Source organism: Monopterus albus, unplaced genomic scaffold (genome assembly GCF_001952655.1).
Source record: "Monopterus albus unplaced genomic scaffold, M_albus_1.0 scaffold24.1, whole genome shotgun sequence".
NCBI classification, from domain to species: Eukaryota; Metazoa; Chordata; class Actinopteri; order Synbranchiformes; family Synbranchidae; genus Monopterus; species Monopterus albus.
Genome location: NW_018127904.1, coordinates 1,471,950 through 1,488,350, shown reverse-complemented (window position 1 = coordinate 1,488,350; position 16,401 = coordinate 1,471,950). Strand labels below are relative to the sequence as shown.

The following is a 16,401-nucleotide window of genomic DNA, read 5'->3' as shown; positions in this document are numbered from 1 at the left end:
ACTGGACTATATGAAAAATGTTTTCCTTAGTTCTTGAATGGTTGAAGTTTTGGCCGCATGTGGTTTTCACATGACATTTTGAAGTTGTAATGACATGACAAAACTCTTGCCTCAAAGCTAAGTCAGCTACTCCTGTCTTGACAAGACATGTGGTCTCCTTTCACTTCCTTGTTCCCAAAGAGCTTTGTGTAATATCCGCAGCGTCACGCTAGATGGCCCTCATGGCTTACTGTAGACGCCTGGCCTGACAGGTGCCAGCGCCGCTCACACCAGCCAGAACAATTTAACCGCATGCTGCTTGCTGCTTCTTGATGATTATTTCAGAGCCAATATTTGCACAGTGAGAATGAAGGGGAAAACTCGCAGCTTGTGTGAAAGTAGCAAAGCAGAAAGCACAGACTGGGACACTAATTTTACAAGTGAATGCTGCTCATCCTAAAGAGCATCATCACTGCTAATACAACCACTTAACGGCATTCTCATCTCTGTACTGCACCGGTGCAATAGGGCGAGCGCGGTGTGTGGTATCATCAGTATCTCTCTTCCTCTGTGGTTGACCTCTCTGGCTGCAGCACTGGTGATGTCATCAGGGCAGTGTGAAAGAGGAGCTGGGTGAGAGAGCAGCCTACAGATATCAGATGGATGCTGGGAAACGCAGTGTGTTACAGCAGGAACACAGACACCCACAGCAGGGAAGTGAGCGTGAGTCAGAGGTTCCACGGAACAGGGGCATGCACATACATACACACACACACACACGTATGCAGACGTGCTGTGCTCAAACACTGGAGTCTCTGATGAGCAATTGGGCGATCGTTTACTGTTATCCATTTACCAAGCACACAACAATGGACGTTGCTAAGCCTGGTGGTAACATGTACTGAATGGGGAGGCAATGTCCTCCTGGTGTATATCATCAGTCTTCTCCGCTGTTCACCTGTCAGCCTGCGTGAGTCAACCTGAGATCATAAGCTCACACACACGCACATGCTGTGTCTCCATTACTTCAGGGGACATTACACTGACTTACATCCATCTACCGGAAACTCGCACTAACCTTAATCCAAGTCATCATTGTAAAGGGTAATGATTTACATTCTGGGGACTTGCTTTTTGTCCCCATAAGGATGTCAAGTCCCCACAGTGTGACTGTGTAAACAGATTTATGTCTCTACAACATCAGTAATACCAGACCACACATGAATGAATGAAGAAGCTTACACTTATAGCAGCAATGTCATTCTCATAGGCTTCCCTCAGTTTCTTCATGATCTCCACCTCAGCTTTACAACACGCCTCAAAGCTGCCCTTCACCGTGATGGTCCTCTCTGGGTTGTAAATGGTTAAGTCTTGTAACCTGCAAAGAAAAGCACACACACACACACACACACAAATACAAATGAATATATGCAAACATAAATAAAGAGAAGTGGCACAGTGATATTCTCTTCACATATTTTCCCACAAAGTGGAGGAGATTGAGTTGTTTTTAATTGGATTTCCTCTCTTTGTGTTCATCTAAGTGTTATTGAAAAACATTCTCATGTTAATGTCTTTTGAATTTAATCAACGGACAATCCAAGATGACTGCATGGCTGCTGAGCTGGCAGTGTGCACTGAATATCTCTATCAAAAGTGGGTTTAAATACACCGAGCGACAGAATGGCTGATATAAGAAATCCATGTGTAGTTGGTTATGAAGCACTTTTGTGTTACTAAGCATCAGGTCCATTACTTTAAAAAACTTTTAAAAGTGACGTGAACTTTATTTAGAAGTCGAAAACTCATAATTACCACAACTCTGATATAAAATAAATTCAAATTCCATGTCCCATGTGACATGCATATACAGCAGAAATGTGTCATTCATTCATTTGAAGAGGAAACTATAACAGTGTTAGTGTAACAATATTTTAATTTTGTAATTTGTACAGCTGACAAATCACTTTGAGTGTCTGAATATAACCACCATTAGTCACATTTTTGCAACTATGATGCTCTCAGTGTTTTGTCTCATGTTACAAGAGCCCTAAACAGCAGGCGAGCTGACCAGCGCACTAGTCAGGAAGCAGCACAGCAGTCACAGTGAAACCAAATCTGTGAAACACAAAGGTTCCAGTCTATTACATGAATCAAACATGATAAGACAGTTAGGCTGGACGTTGCACTGTGCAAAGGATAACACATTTAGGTCTTTAAAGCAGAACCAATCTATTCTGTCCTTTGTGTTGTTGGATGTGAGGGACACTGAAAAGAAGTCACCGATTGTATTGTATGGAGTTTTTAGTTTGCCTCCTCACAAAAGGACCCCCTCCTTCTGTCCTCAGCTCTCACCTCCTCTCTGAAAGTCGGTGAACATGATCTCGAACTCGTGAGTGAAGGATCTTTTATCAACTCTTCGCTACATTACATTTAAATAAAGCCACGTGTTAAAAGGCTGATGAGTACAGACGGAGAAACTAGAAGCTGAAATCACTGCCTGTTATTTGTACTCTGGTTAATAATAGTCAAAAATTTTCTTTGCCATGTTTATTTTGTATAATTGCTCACTTGTTCAAATCCTCCAGTGTATGTGTTTGTGTGCAGCAGGGGAGGCGACTCACGAGGAGATGGTTATCTTGGTCCCTGTCTCCTCTTCGATCTTTTTCAGGTTGCGGCCCTCCTTTCCAATAAGCCGACCCACCAGGCTGTTGTGAGCGAGGATTTTTAGAGGGATATCCTCCGTCCTACACACACAAACACATAAACAGACACGCAGGTTAAGCTGGATGATCATTTCTGACTGATGTGGTGTGGGGAATGTTATGGTGTGATGTGGAGGAACAGGAATGTGGACAGCTGCCAGGCTGGGAGAGCTGCTGCGAGCGGAGGGCACGATCTTAAGACACTGGCCTAACCACAATCTTAGGTTCATACTTTCTTTGTTTTTACAGATCTTGTGGAAAAATACCCAGATTTTTACAAAAAGCAGATTGATTTCAACATATTTTGATGCCGACTTTGTGCCTCTAGGCACCCAAAAGTTGTTGCGCTTCCTTCTGTGAGGACACACCACAGCAAGGATCACGGCAGTCTAATAAACAGGATGCTGCTGCAAACAAGCACAGCTCAAAAATGCTCCTGGTAATACAAGGTGAAGAGAAAAACTAAGTGAAAACAAAAATGATCTGATGGCCACAGTGTGTGCTGCTGACTCTCTAAGCAAGCAGCGCACACTGTGGTCGTCAGATCACAAGAATAAAGTTTCAAATATTAATAACCCTTGTTAAAACCAGAATTAAGGACATACACATATTTTGTTGCACAGCTAAATATTGCGCCTTTATGTCAAACAATCTGCAAAAACTATAATTTGAATAAAGTGAGTCCCAATTTCTTTTGCACTGTAGAAATTCTCTAAAATGACTGTCAAAGTTCTTTTCAGGAAATCTTCAGGAACTTATCTGAAAACATATGAATAAAATAAAGCATTAAAGGGACACGTGTAGCTGGGATGGTAACTGCCTCTTAAAACTGGAGAAATGCAGTTTTGGTATAATCTATATTTCTGTTGTGTCGGACAATGTCGAGTTGTTGGTGTGTGTGGCGGGGTGTGGTCTAGGGTAAGCAGATATTGGGGGGGGGTTTCATTTGGGCTGGGTCATGGACTCAGTGGTGGGGGTGGTGAAGGGGAGGGGGTAGGAGGTCAGGATGTGCTGTAATCTGTAAGTGAAGATCTGTGCCTGTAAAATGAAATTAGTTTGGGGTGAGCTGTGAGGCACGTAAGGGGAGGTGACCGTGTTTTGGTTTCAGAGGCCTAATTTAGTGGTTTAGGTTTCACTAGGCGTTGGGCCTCATTAGACAGGGTGTGGGGCGGCTGAGGCAGTAGGTCTATTTCTGCAGGTGTGGCACCAGGGTGGTGTTATTTACTTGGCACGCAGCAGTGGTGTGGACATTGTTGTGACTTTTGGGAGCAGGATTACTGATTTGACACACTGAGGTGCATCACACTCTTGTTGACAGGCTACATCACATCACACACTGGTGGGCGCTTTTAATTAAAGCAATTTATAACAATTACTTTCAAGTTCAACAGAAATCAGAGCCTTTGTAAATGTCATCAAAAAGCTGATGGTGCTTCCTGATATTATAAGTCTTCAGAGTGATTTTTTTCCCCTCACTTCCAAGTGTGTGTTTAATTTAAAATGAAAATATTGGTGTATTTAGAGCCGTGGCCCACATACTACTGTCTGGGTTATATTTCTCTGAATCACTGAGGAGGATATTGCTGGTGTTCATTTACTGTTTTTCTTTCTTTAAACTTCAAAGGAGTTTGACATTTCTGGGGAAATATACTTATTTGTTCATTTGCCTAGAGATAGATGAGAGGATTGATCCAACTTTCATGTTAGTATGGTAAATGCACTGTATCAAGCTACAACCAGCAACCATTCAGCGGCTTAGCATAAAGACTTGAAATACAGGCTAGCCTGGTTCTACCCAAAGGTAACAAATCCACCTACAGTACCTGACCCCAAAAGCTCACTAATTAAAATATAAAACAGCAAATTGTCATTGGTTACACTTTGGTTTTGTAAACATTTATCAAACAGGGTGCAACTTATTATTTAGGGACCTTTAGAGGTGTTGGGAGGCAGGTCTGTTGCACTGAGAGCCAGGCTAGCTGCTGTTCCAGTCTGTAAGCATAATACTAAACTTTAACTGGCTTGAACATCACCCTGCTGGAAAATAAGAGGATGATACAGATGTGGCATAAACTTTTTAAACGCTATCTGAATGTCAGGTGCTTGGCAAAAAGCAAAATATGATGTGGTGGAAATTTTTATTTAGACCATTTTTCAAAGTTGTACAAGTATGCAATTACTCATCAAACAGCCTGAAATATGTTCTGTTGCAATGAGAGGCCTCTGAATGCACACATGGGACCTTTGACAAAACGTATTTAAATCATCTTATGTGAACTGAAAGGCTGTGGAAAGATTTTTATATTCAAATGCAATCTAGGAATCTAGGATGCAATGTAACAGAGAGTCATCCCCTTGACAAACAAACACTGGTGTTATGTGTCAAAGGTGGGTGCTGATGTTCAGATCGAGCAGAAGTCTTATTAAAACTACCACGCCCCACTAGACACATTGACCTTGTTTGTCAGAAGCTAATGTGCAATCCTGTGTTAGCCTATATGAGTGTGGTGTGTGTGTGTTATATGTGTGTTGCTAGTGGTCTAAGCGGGAGAATACACTGAAAGATTAAAAGGTGTGCAGGCATGTTAAAGGATAAGATTATAGAACTGCAGACATTATGGCTAATCCCCCTGTGCACTGCAGACATCCCTGTGCATTTATGAAGGATTGTGTATGTTGTAGCACAGACTCACGTCTTGGTCTCGCTGGCCTCCTTCTGCATGATGTCCAGGATCATGCGACAGGCAGAGGAGCAGCCCTCAGGAGTAGAGTGGATGGTGATGGGCTTTTCTGCTGCACACGCATTTTCCTTCCGATGAATGTCCACCCTGAGGAAGGCAGAGATGCAGACTAATGAGGTTTGTCATTAAGCACCTTGCAAACTGAAGAAGAGCATAAGAAAAGGAAATGAATCTAGGTGTGTTTTTCACAAGTATAGAAAAGGCAACGGTAAACATGCCATCCTCAACCCATGGTTTTTTGGGCTGCCCATTTCCAGTAATCTGACAAGCTTTTATTTTGTGTTGTTCTGCATCACACCCCAGACAGCTGGTGTTCAGACGCATTCCTAGCTACGGTGACAAAATGCTTAATTAATTCAAGTTTCCACTAAATCTGGGATGTTCATAAAACTGTGACTAACAGACAAAAACCAGCAGGAACCAAGTGAGGATCCAGTGCATCTTACTTGGACTGTGTCTGTTTGGTAACATTCTTGATGGTGAGGCCCTCCTTGCCGATGATGGCTCCCACAAACTGAGTAGGCACGAGCATGCGCAGGGGGAAGTCGTGTTGTCTGGGGCGTGGAGCACCAGAGCCTCCTGAGGGCCCGGGCTGAGAAGCACCATGGTCCCGAGATGATCGGCCCCCACGGCGTGCACGAGGAGCCTCGACGGGCGGAGCAGCATCCATGTCCATAATATATGACACCTTAAAGGAGCAGTCGTCAAACTGCTGTCCTGTCAACTTCTCAACGGCTCTGGGAGGATGGAAGAGGAGGAGCAGGCGGTAACATGAGAGTGAATGGAAGAAGAATAGAATGGAGGCATGACAAGGAAGAGGAAAAGATGAATAAATGGTATAGGGTACAAATCAATACTTATTTGTGTAAATAAAATCATGAATACAAAGAACAATGACATAGACTGCTATGATATTCTTGCTTTAAACTACGTGTGCACATGATATGATGCTACGGTACCTCCTGTATCCTGCCTTTTGTTGGAGCATTGACTGTGTGCCTCTTAAGAAATTAACACTAAACATCTGTAGGATGCATTTAAGCATGTGAAGAATGGAGATAGTGTTTAAAGATGTAAAACTAGGTTAGCAGCACAGTGAATAAAAAACACAGTTGACTGTCCACAAAGGTTACTGTTGTCAACATCTCTGGCCACACTCTGTGGCGCCTAAACAGTAGGAGCGTGGATATTGTCCTCTGTTCAATCTGTAAACATGCAAACTGCACATCACAACTAACATCTGGTATAGACTGGAAACAAACATTGGAAAAACAATTTAGCTTTTCAAATTTGCATATTTTAATGTCACCCACAGTGCTACATGATTTGAAGTACTGACATTTAGAATGACAGATCTCAGAGGCTGTAATTCTACAGCTATGCATCCGCACTCAACGGGTCTGGGCAGGTTTGCACTGTCACTTTCAAAATCTCCAGGTTTCTGCAATAAATCAGCAAGCTCCTAAATCCATTTGAGACCATTTTTAAAAAGGCTCAATGTCTGGGTGAGAATAAATAGCAGCAGCGTGGACAGAGGTCTGACATGATGAGAAAAATGTGCCAGATTAATGTGGACGCACTTTAATAGACGTTGTTGCCACTGCTGCTTTTTTCTGCACCAGCTTAACATTAACTATACAACTAACATCCTTGGATGTCACCGTCTTTAATTATGTACACAAAATTGGAGGTTCTCACAGAAGATATTCCAGTTTGCCCAGGGCTGATCCGGCCCTGCTCTGACCTTAGCCAATACACCATTTAATCCTCCAGGTACACACAAAGTACAGACAAATATGTGAACAATGCTTCTCGTGTTGCAGCTGCTTGCCCATGCCTACACGCCTTACTCTTGTAACTTGGCTGCATCAGAGTTATTATTTGTGCTGCTTACACTTTAGCTTCCTCCTTAGTCGCGTACGTAACATTCACCACTGCTGTTTCTGTATCAGTGTTCACTGTGAAACAAGAAAGACAAAGAAAGAAAGCAAAACACATGAGATTGGGCTACATTTACACATGTACATAACAGGTCTTTGATGATGCCTGAGGTGAGTCTGACACGCGCCCGGGTTCCCATGGTGACCCGGAGAGCCGCTTGTTCGTGTACATCGATCGCAGCCATCACTATGCTGGCTTCCCTCCCTTGTACTATCTATTCAGGCCAAGCTGCCAGGCTTTGACATTTGTCATTTTGACATTGTTGGTGTGGCAGCTTGGCCTGAATAAATATCATTTTTGGAGCATCAAATCAGTGTACGGGCCATCTTTTTATTTTAATAGTATTGCATCTTGGCCTATGTACCTGATGCAAAGAAGGGTTTTGGGGAAGTGCATGTACTTTTTTAAAATTATTTTGATAAGGAAATGACATTTTTTCAAACTGAAACTACATAAAGTTTCCTAGATTTAACTCTTAATACTCAATAACAACAATTTTCTGCTTTTCTCTGCCACATAAATAAAGCAAAGCGAACATTTTGTATTTTGATGGGTTGCTCAGACACAACCAGCAATTTGTGCTTGGAAATTTTGATGGGTTTGTTGCAACTCGCAAGTGAAAGACAAATTAAATATAAAAAACTGCTGAGGCTAGACTGCAATAATGTCACTTTTCTCCTGTTGTCAGAGAGAAAAATGAAAAATTATATCACCTGAATATTCACTTGGTGAAAATATATGCGTCCCGAACCTGTTCTATTTAATTCTGCCTCTGCTTCTATTTTCCCTCATTTTGCACAAAACCCTTTTTATCTTATGGAAAATGTAATTTTCAGTGATAAAGCAATGTGATAGTGATAGCAAAACAAAGGGAAATGTCTTATTGATGATATGTCTGTGTTGCTGTTTTGTTAATCATAAAACTCTGTTTGTGTAATCACTACATGTCAAAATGGCGAGTCTGCAAACAAGCCACTGCTCTTTGATTGTTAGGATGGATGCCAGAGCAGCAGAAAGAAAGAAAAAAACATTTACTGCAGATGCTTAAGATTGCTTAAAAATGTGCTATTAAATGCCACTACAATGTCTGGCACATTAGGAGAAAAAAAAAAAAAAATTCCAATCATTAAAATAAATGAGCCAAGGGATGCAGGGTAGATTGCCAATACCGCATAGAGAGGGAAAGAAGTGCTTCAGGGAGGACTTTTCCTGAGAGTTGTTATAAATGTGTAAGAAATAAAAATAGGCATCAGAGCAAGTCTTTATGTCTGTGAAAATAAAAACCTTCCAAACGTGCTGATGCACCCCAAACAGCAGGTTTGGAAGGGTTAAACCCTGTGAGAGCCCCCAGCTGGCTCAGAGAGGGTGAGTGGGCGGAGCCTGGTGCGGTACCCCCGGTGCTCACAGCCAGGGCTGCCCCGCCCCACCAGCGGCCACCTTCACCTTACCGCGCAAGAACATGGGACTCCTCCAAATCCCGTAACCAGAGTGCATCAGTGTAGGCAGAAAAGAAGTGACAAGACAGGAGGTGGGCAGGCAGGATGTTAGACAGGGAGAGAGTGAGAGCAATCAAGACATGAGGGAGGCGGCACTAAGGAGTCAGGACAAAGAAGGAAGAAGAAGAAATGCTGCACTGGGCTCTGGTACAGTCCACATGAAGTGCACTGTTTTATGGCAGTGTTTGAGTGGAGTAATTTCTCTGCTGGATTCTCTTTTAGCACCTGTCATGACTGCAGTGGGCAGCAGTTGGTCTTGGCTGGTTCCACCACAGAGTGGCACCATGTGTGTATGAGTATTTTATGAATGCGTTTGTGGGTGTTTGTTTCTCCCCATGTGCATCTACTATTCATGCACGTGTGTATGCGGTAAAAAGTTTTTAGGAGTAGCTGTAGTTCTGACTACTCTGCACACACCCCCACACATACACACTCCTTCAGACAGTGCAAAAGCTTTACCACAGGCGCCTACAGTGTCCTCCCCCATTACCACGATGCAACTCCCTAAAACAGACACACACATGCACACACACAGACATCACTACAGGACGTCTGCCATGCCTGGCCGCTTCAGTCCATAAGCTGAGGCCAAGGGGACCTGTGGCAATACACAGTACTTATTATAGAGGCTGTATGTAATTCAAGTGCGCCTCTTCCTGGGTCAAACTTACAAGACACACATGCACACACACAGACAGAGAAGATGATAAAGGGTGATCTGTATGCAGCGATGGGTTATGTTTAGATAATGGGCGTGTGGGATGATGGCAACGAGTAAGTCAAGTCACACTGGGAGACTTGACTCACTGGGAGGTCTCTGGGAGTGTGTGCTGCTAAACAGACATGTGTGCATTGAACAGCTGAAGCCAGCTGGTGATGATATGAGCAGCAAACAGGGAGGTGAAGGGTTCTGTACCTTGTTCCACGTTTTCTACAGTACCATACTGAGCTAGAAGGCCGTCCAAAACCTAATGGAGACACAAGATAGTGCATCAAAGACACGGTTACAGACACGCTGATGTGCACACTAACACACACATACATACACACAGGTCCAGTAACAATTTAGTATCAAGTTAGCATGACTAATGATTAGTACACGCAGTACACACATTAGTATACGCACTGTGTATGTGCGTACCTCAAAGAGGGTTCATACACATACACTGTTACTGCAGCTACAATGTGTGAAGCTTAATAAAAAATGTTTTCATGCACTGGTAAACACACCTGTATTTGACACTCAGCATTTAACCTGTCTAAGATGTGCTACACTAAATATAATCTATTAAATAAAAAGTAAAGAATGAATGAGCAGCCTATGGTTTGGTTTGGACAGAGGTGGGAAATAACAAAGTACAAATACTTCATTACTGTATTTAAGTAGATTTCTCAAGTATCTGTACTTTACTTGAGTATATATTTTTCTTACTATACTTTCTGTTCCTTACATTTTTCAAATCAGGCTTGTTACTTTTAGCTCTAATACATTCGAGGGGAATTATCAGTTATTTTTATTTTGCACTTGCTGCAAAATGTACACGCTGCTGCACTGGGTGACATGTTTCTTCATTACAAGCTCTCTGCTTTGTTTACGGTCACAGAGATCTCACACATGCACAGCTGAGTCTTCCTTTACATACACTGGTCAAGAAACATGTCACCCAGTGCAGTCGGTGTGTTTCACTTTAATAGTTGCGAAATAACGGCTTCTACTTGAGTAACGAATGTGTGTACTTTTTCCGTCTCTGGGTTTGGACTTTGATTTTCCAGAAGTGTATCAAAATTTAAGGAAAATTACTTGGCAACTTTGACTAATTAATCAAACAGACTGATTGGTTCCACACTTGATATGTCTAATTCGGGTTTCGGAGGGTTTGTGAGTTTTCTGACAAACCAACAACTGACAAATACAACATGAGAAAGTTGGCAGACATGAGCCAGGTTACAGATGTTGAAGCACAGACACATGACATTCACATAATAACAAACACTGGTGTAGATATAAGCACAGATACAGGCTTACACACACACACACACACACTGCATTCTACAAAGAAATACAGTACAAAGGCTGGTGAGTCATTGTTGGAAACTGATTTGTGTGCTACCTGGTGCTGTTCAGTTGAGCATCACTGTTAAACACACACACACACACACACAGAGAGACACACATGGACAAACAACTGACCTCCCACTGTAGATGAGGGGGAATGTTCCGGATCTGGATCTTCCGACTCCTGCAGAGATGAGAGACACAGACGGAGTAGATTTAACAGACCTGAACCACAGACTCACACATACACTTACAGTTACAGTCATCTGTTGTGTTTACAGCAAAGCCAAAACTCACTCATAAATTCAAATTTGCTGTATCGCCAGCTATCAGCAGACATTTTGCTGACAAGCACAGGAGAGTAGAACCAGAGCTGTGTTACACCGTGTGTAATTTAAAAGTCAGTGTAATCTTACTTCCTACAACACCCACAGTTTATTAGACACTGGCACCAACCAAACAATTGTCAGAGAAGTGTGTGGCAGGAGCTCGAGGTGTTTACGTCAGGACATTTAATAGACAGCCACTAGTGAATCTCAGTAACATCTATGAGCGCTGTTCCTTCTCTCACTGTTACTCTCCCTATGAGATGTGAAAGTGACATGTGTCACAAATTTTATTAAAACCAGCTGTATTAGAAACCACAACAAATCTCGTTGACAGGCTCCGTTTGTCCTGTGTAAAGCAATCTGAGTCTTGCAGTGCGAGTCTTCGCTTTGAATTTTAGGTAAGAGAACAAAAGAAAGCAAACAAAAAAAATCTGACCAAACAATAAACAACCTTTTTATTTATTCTCTGAAAAGGCTGCACCTGTTTGCACCTTTGTGAATTTGGTTTGTGATCAACAACAAAAACATTCAAACCCAGAGTTGTCAAGATCACACAGATCTGAACAAGCTGTAATCGCATCTTTTAGCTCTTAATCAAAATATGCCAATGGTAGCACCAGAGATATACATACAGGCAGGACAGCATCCTTCTGTACCCGGTTGTTTTGGGATCCAGAGCTTCCACACAGCCTCTCTCTGCCTTCGGTGAGTGTGTCAGCTCTAACAGCAGCACGACAGAAACCGCCTGGTGACCACAAGCTGTTAACAACTACATTAATGCGAGAGAGTCCAGCTCCACAAAAAGAGCTTCTGGTTTAAAAAGCAGAGAGGCTGGCGAAGAAAAAGCCACAGTGCTGAGCTTACCGTGTCTCAAAAACCCATTTCATAACCACTTCAGCATACAGCTAGGAGAGGGTACAAGAGATGGACTTTTAGAAATGAAGTGGAAGAGGAAAGGTAATGATCAGAAAAGAGAGGTGGATCTAAGTTCAGGAGGATTCCCCACAGCAAAGTACACACATAACTATTTTCCTACATCCTAACTCAGCCTCAGATGTATGTGCTCATACACTAACACACATTTCTCCATCGAGGTTTTCCATCTTTCTCTCTAGACACGTCTGGGTGAAAAAGACTGTAGGTCAGAATTTCCTGTCAGCAGCAAGGAGAAGGCTAGAAGAGTGAGCTGGCAGCTGGACACGAATGAATGACTCTTTCTGAATGTGGCGCTCAAGGAAATTTAACTCAAAGAGGACAAACACAGTGTCACATGGATTTGGGACAACCCTCGCCTCCCCTCTCTTGATCCATCTATCTGACCTTTAAACATTATTATACAGTATCAGAAGACAAAGCAATCACAAAATTGTAACAGCGCACAAACATTACAAGCACTAATTCGTTTTTCTTCAGTAAATCTATATCAGTGGCCTAGCATCAATTTAAAAGGCACTTTCATAAATAAAACAACATGAAAAAAGTCTGGTTTATCCTCAGCTGTGTGTGTCCTCCTCCAGAAACAAACAGCAGACACAAAAGCCCATAAAAAATAAAAAAATCAGAACCTGACAATGCCCAGTGTGTCCTACCACACGGTGGCCTGCAAGTTTTCTGTCACTGATTGTGGTTTACAGCAAGAGGCTCAATTAAAGACCTTTCTTTCAACCAGTATCCAAACAAGAGTAAACTGATAAAAATCAGTCTGTGCCACAAAAGTGCATCAACTTTTTCGATGTAGTAAACAAGCTCCTGTGACCCAAAAGCAGCCAATAACTGTAAGGCCAACTCAAAACCTCCAAAGAGCCCCAGATGCTGGCATCCCTGAGCTGACAAATATAGAAACTGAAAGCTCCTTTCATACAGCATCGTCCACTGAAACAGCCCATGAATTCTGAAGGCATACCTCTCTATTGTGTTTCTGGTAACTGATTTGCCAACTGTAACCTTGTCATAATGTTAGACTAGATGACGCTGGGCCGCAAGCAGCACTGCTGTCTAATGTTAATAAGCACATTAGCACTTCCACTGTCAGGTGAGGCAGACAGAGCAGAGGGTAAACGGTAGGTTTGCTTTTTCAGTATTGTCTCAATAAGTCTACATCCCTTCAACAAACACACACCGCTTCCTGTTAAAGCTAGACCTCCCCTTCAGTTTCTGTGCTGTCTTCTCTGAGGCTTGCTCACCCTTTTAAAGGTCACTTGCTTGTCTGTCATTCTGGAATAGGGAGAGGACATCTCTTGGAAAAAATGAGTGCCCCGACAGTTTTCAAGGTATAATTTACAGCATGCCTGTGGCTACTAGCTGACCATAAGATCACTGCTCTCTGCCTGTCTGTCTTCCTCCAGGGCAGGGAGAGGCCCATGATGCCACCCTGCAGCATACCCTACTGTGTGTCAGGTCTAGCTACAGACATCATCTTCACATTCTATGTTCTGCTCTATGAAGTAACCCAGTGGTATCGCAGTGAATGAAGCAGCAGGCTTCTTCTGTTTTCTGTTTATTTACATTCAAAGAACCCAATGCCTTTTCTCAGCCCCTCCTTTTCCAAAATCCAAAATGGACTTCAGTAGAAGATACAGACAGAAGTCAATGGTTATTTAATGTTTGTTGAATGTAACCAAGCTGTTGCTGTTGGTTTGGAGCAGCCCGCCAAGAGAAAAAAGAAAGCCTCTCAATTTCAGCCTTTAAATACCTGAAGGTGGCCACGTTCATTTGAAAAGCTAATATTTACTGCAGCCACCTACACAAAGTAAGAAACCGTGTCTGTGCACACACGTGCATACTAATACACACATGCATGCGGAGCATTCATTCATTCATTCATTTTCTACCGCTTAATCCCTGAACAGGGTCACGGGAGGGGCCGGAGGGGCCGGAGTCAATCAGGCGAAGGCGGGGTACACCCTGGACAGGTCGCCAATCCATCGCAGGGCATGTGGAGCAGTCGAAAGAATTTGAACCTCCGAGAGGGCAGAGAGGTGAGAAAGAGGGTATTCACCCCCCGCCAGAGGTTTGCGGCGCTCCTAATGAACTGAGCATTGTCAGAAACTCTGAGGAGGAGCTATACATATGAAACCTGTGTGTCCTTAAAACTTTTTGTTTCCTGTAGTGTTTCAAGCCTTTTAAAAACCATTCGATTTACGCTTTAACACCTTTGTTTCTCTGCAGCATAGAGGCTCAGTTTGTTACCTACTGAAAGCATTTGACTGTGAAAATGTCAAAAATTAGTTGTTTAATTTATTAGTCAATCAGCAGCAAATGATTGGCAATTATTATTTTAGCATTTATTAATCATCATTATTCAATCATTTTTCAGATACTAGCACTAAGCCAACTATTTGATCACTCCAGGTTCTCCACTGTGCTTTTCCTGGTCTCAAACTATAACAAAATCATGTCTTTGGGTTTTGAATTGTTGGTCAGACAAAAAAAGACATTTGATAATGTTGCTAGGATATTGTGATAAGCTTTTCATCTTAATTTTCTAACATTTTATATAACAAAGAACTGAATTAGTCATTATTAGCCGCTCTAGTAGTGAACACTCCCCATGTTCATATGACATGACAGAATCTACAACTTCTAGAGCAACATGTTTCTTTAGACGCATTTTAATATTCTAAAAAAGGACTTCTGGATCATTTCTACACCAGCTCAAACTGACGTCCACTATACATGAGTCGCAAGCTGCATGTGGACAGAACTGATAGAAAAAAAAGCACGTGTCTGTCAAAACAAGGCGGCAAAAGAGAAAAAGAAAAGAACTGGACAAAATGTCGACGGCCATGACGGTCAGGGCAAAAGTCTGCCACAAACGACAAATATGAAATTAAAATAAAATGCAAAAGGACTTGAAATACAGGCTATGTTTACAACATACTACAGGTTTTTGAGAGATCTTATTCATTAAAACTAGATTACAAACTGCTACATATGACCAGCTGTTCTCACGTGACCTGAGATCCACACTTAGGAGCAGCACTAGCAGATACATTGTGATCTTTTATTGAGTAACTGTAGTGGTTTGAGAGGTCCTCCATTATAAAGACCCTGCATTCAAAAACTTAAGAAAAAGTACAAAATTATGAGCAGCAAAATAAAATTACTCCTGACGCAAAATAGTCCAATTCAGTATGCTGTAGTATTTATGTATTTATTTTTGGATGTAGCAGCATTTTAATGTAGTCATGGCTGAACTAATTAATACTTTATAATGTTTGGTGGCTTTACTTTCTAAATGGTCATGTGTTTTTAATGTAAAATCAACTAGTAAATATAGATATTTAAATATAGTGGAGTAAGAGCTTAAATACTGTTTCCAAATGTCAAGATTGATCATCTGGGTGTTTAAGGCTTTTTATTTCATATCATTTTAGAGACAGATCATTTGCTTCCATGGCTATATATTAAATAATACAATAAAAAGCCTAAACAGCATAATAACCTTTATGACCTTGAAAATATAAACTATAAAGGAGACAAAATTTTATTCCTCTTTCTGTTCCATCCACATTTGACATTGAAAATCTCATTCACACTCATTTACTATGAAAGGACATAATGGTATCTTCAATTTATCATAACCTCTGTGCACTTTGTTCTTAAAATGCCCTCACAACAGTCACTCATGTCCTTAAAACCATACTATGACACTAAAAAGTCACAGTCTGCCTTTTTGTTTTTCCAGAGATCTGATCTGTCTCTGTTAAAACTTCCCTGACTGGGGTCAAAACCTTTTTTTAACAGAAACTCACAGTTGTGAACAATTAAATATTTCCTTCTCTGTCTAATGAGGCCTTTAAAAGCCATGTTTACCTTTCTCTCCCCGCTCTGTGTGGATGCCCGTGCTGTCAGAGAAGGCTCACAAGGCCGCGAGCTCTGCCCAGCGGGGAGACTCTCTCTGCACGAAGACAAAGACATCCCAAACAGCCTTTCAGTCCAACAGGCCTGTCCAAGGCATGCTGCCTCAGAAGAACTCCCAGCACACACAGTCACCTCTCTTCCAGAAACCTCACACCTAATTGTTTACACAATTCACTTGAGTGATAAAGTTTATGGAGTCATTTCACTCTCTCTTGTGTCAGTTTAGCTGTCAGCACTAGAGCAGACTGATTCTGCACATATAATGCCTAAAGAGCTCATTTATTCCTTGCT

The 16,401-nt window shown here is 41.9% G+C and overlaps 1 protein-coding gene across 4 annotated transcripts in view; it reads right to left on the bottom strand.

Annotated features, from left to right (window-relative positions):
• The window catches only part of igf2bp2a (insulin-like growth factor 2 mRNA binding protein 2a), a 49,179-nt gene that overhangs the window by 9,805 nt on the left and 22,973 nt on the right, over window positions 1-16,401 (bottom strand). For all 4 annotated transcript variants that reach the window (XM_020594710.1, XM_020594708.1, XM_020594709.1 and 1 more), the window contains 7 exons: window positions 11,054-11,102; window positions 9,779-9,830; window positions 7,320-7,383; window positions 5,872-6,162; window positions 5,378-5,512; window positions 2,604-2,726; window positions 1,222-1,357 (listed from right to left, as the gene is read on the bottom strand). In XM_020594710.1, coding sequence (XP_020450366.1) covers window positions 1,222-1,357; window positions 2,604-2,726; window positions 5,378-5,512; window positions 5,872-6,101 — 624 coding nt within the window. In that variant the 5' untranslated portion in view covers window positions 6,102-6,162; window positions 7,320-7,383; window positions 9,779-9,830; window positions 11,054-11,102. The remainder of the gene's footprint in view (window positions 1-1,221; window positions 1,358-2,603; window positions 2,727-5,377; window positions 5,513-5,871; window positions 6,163-7,319; window positions 7,384-9,778; window positions 9,831-11,053; window positions 11,103-16,401) is intronic.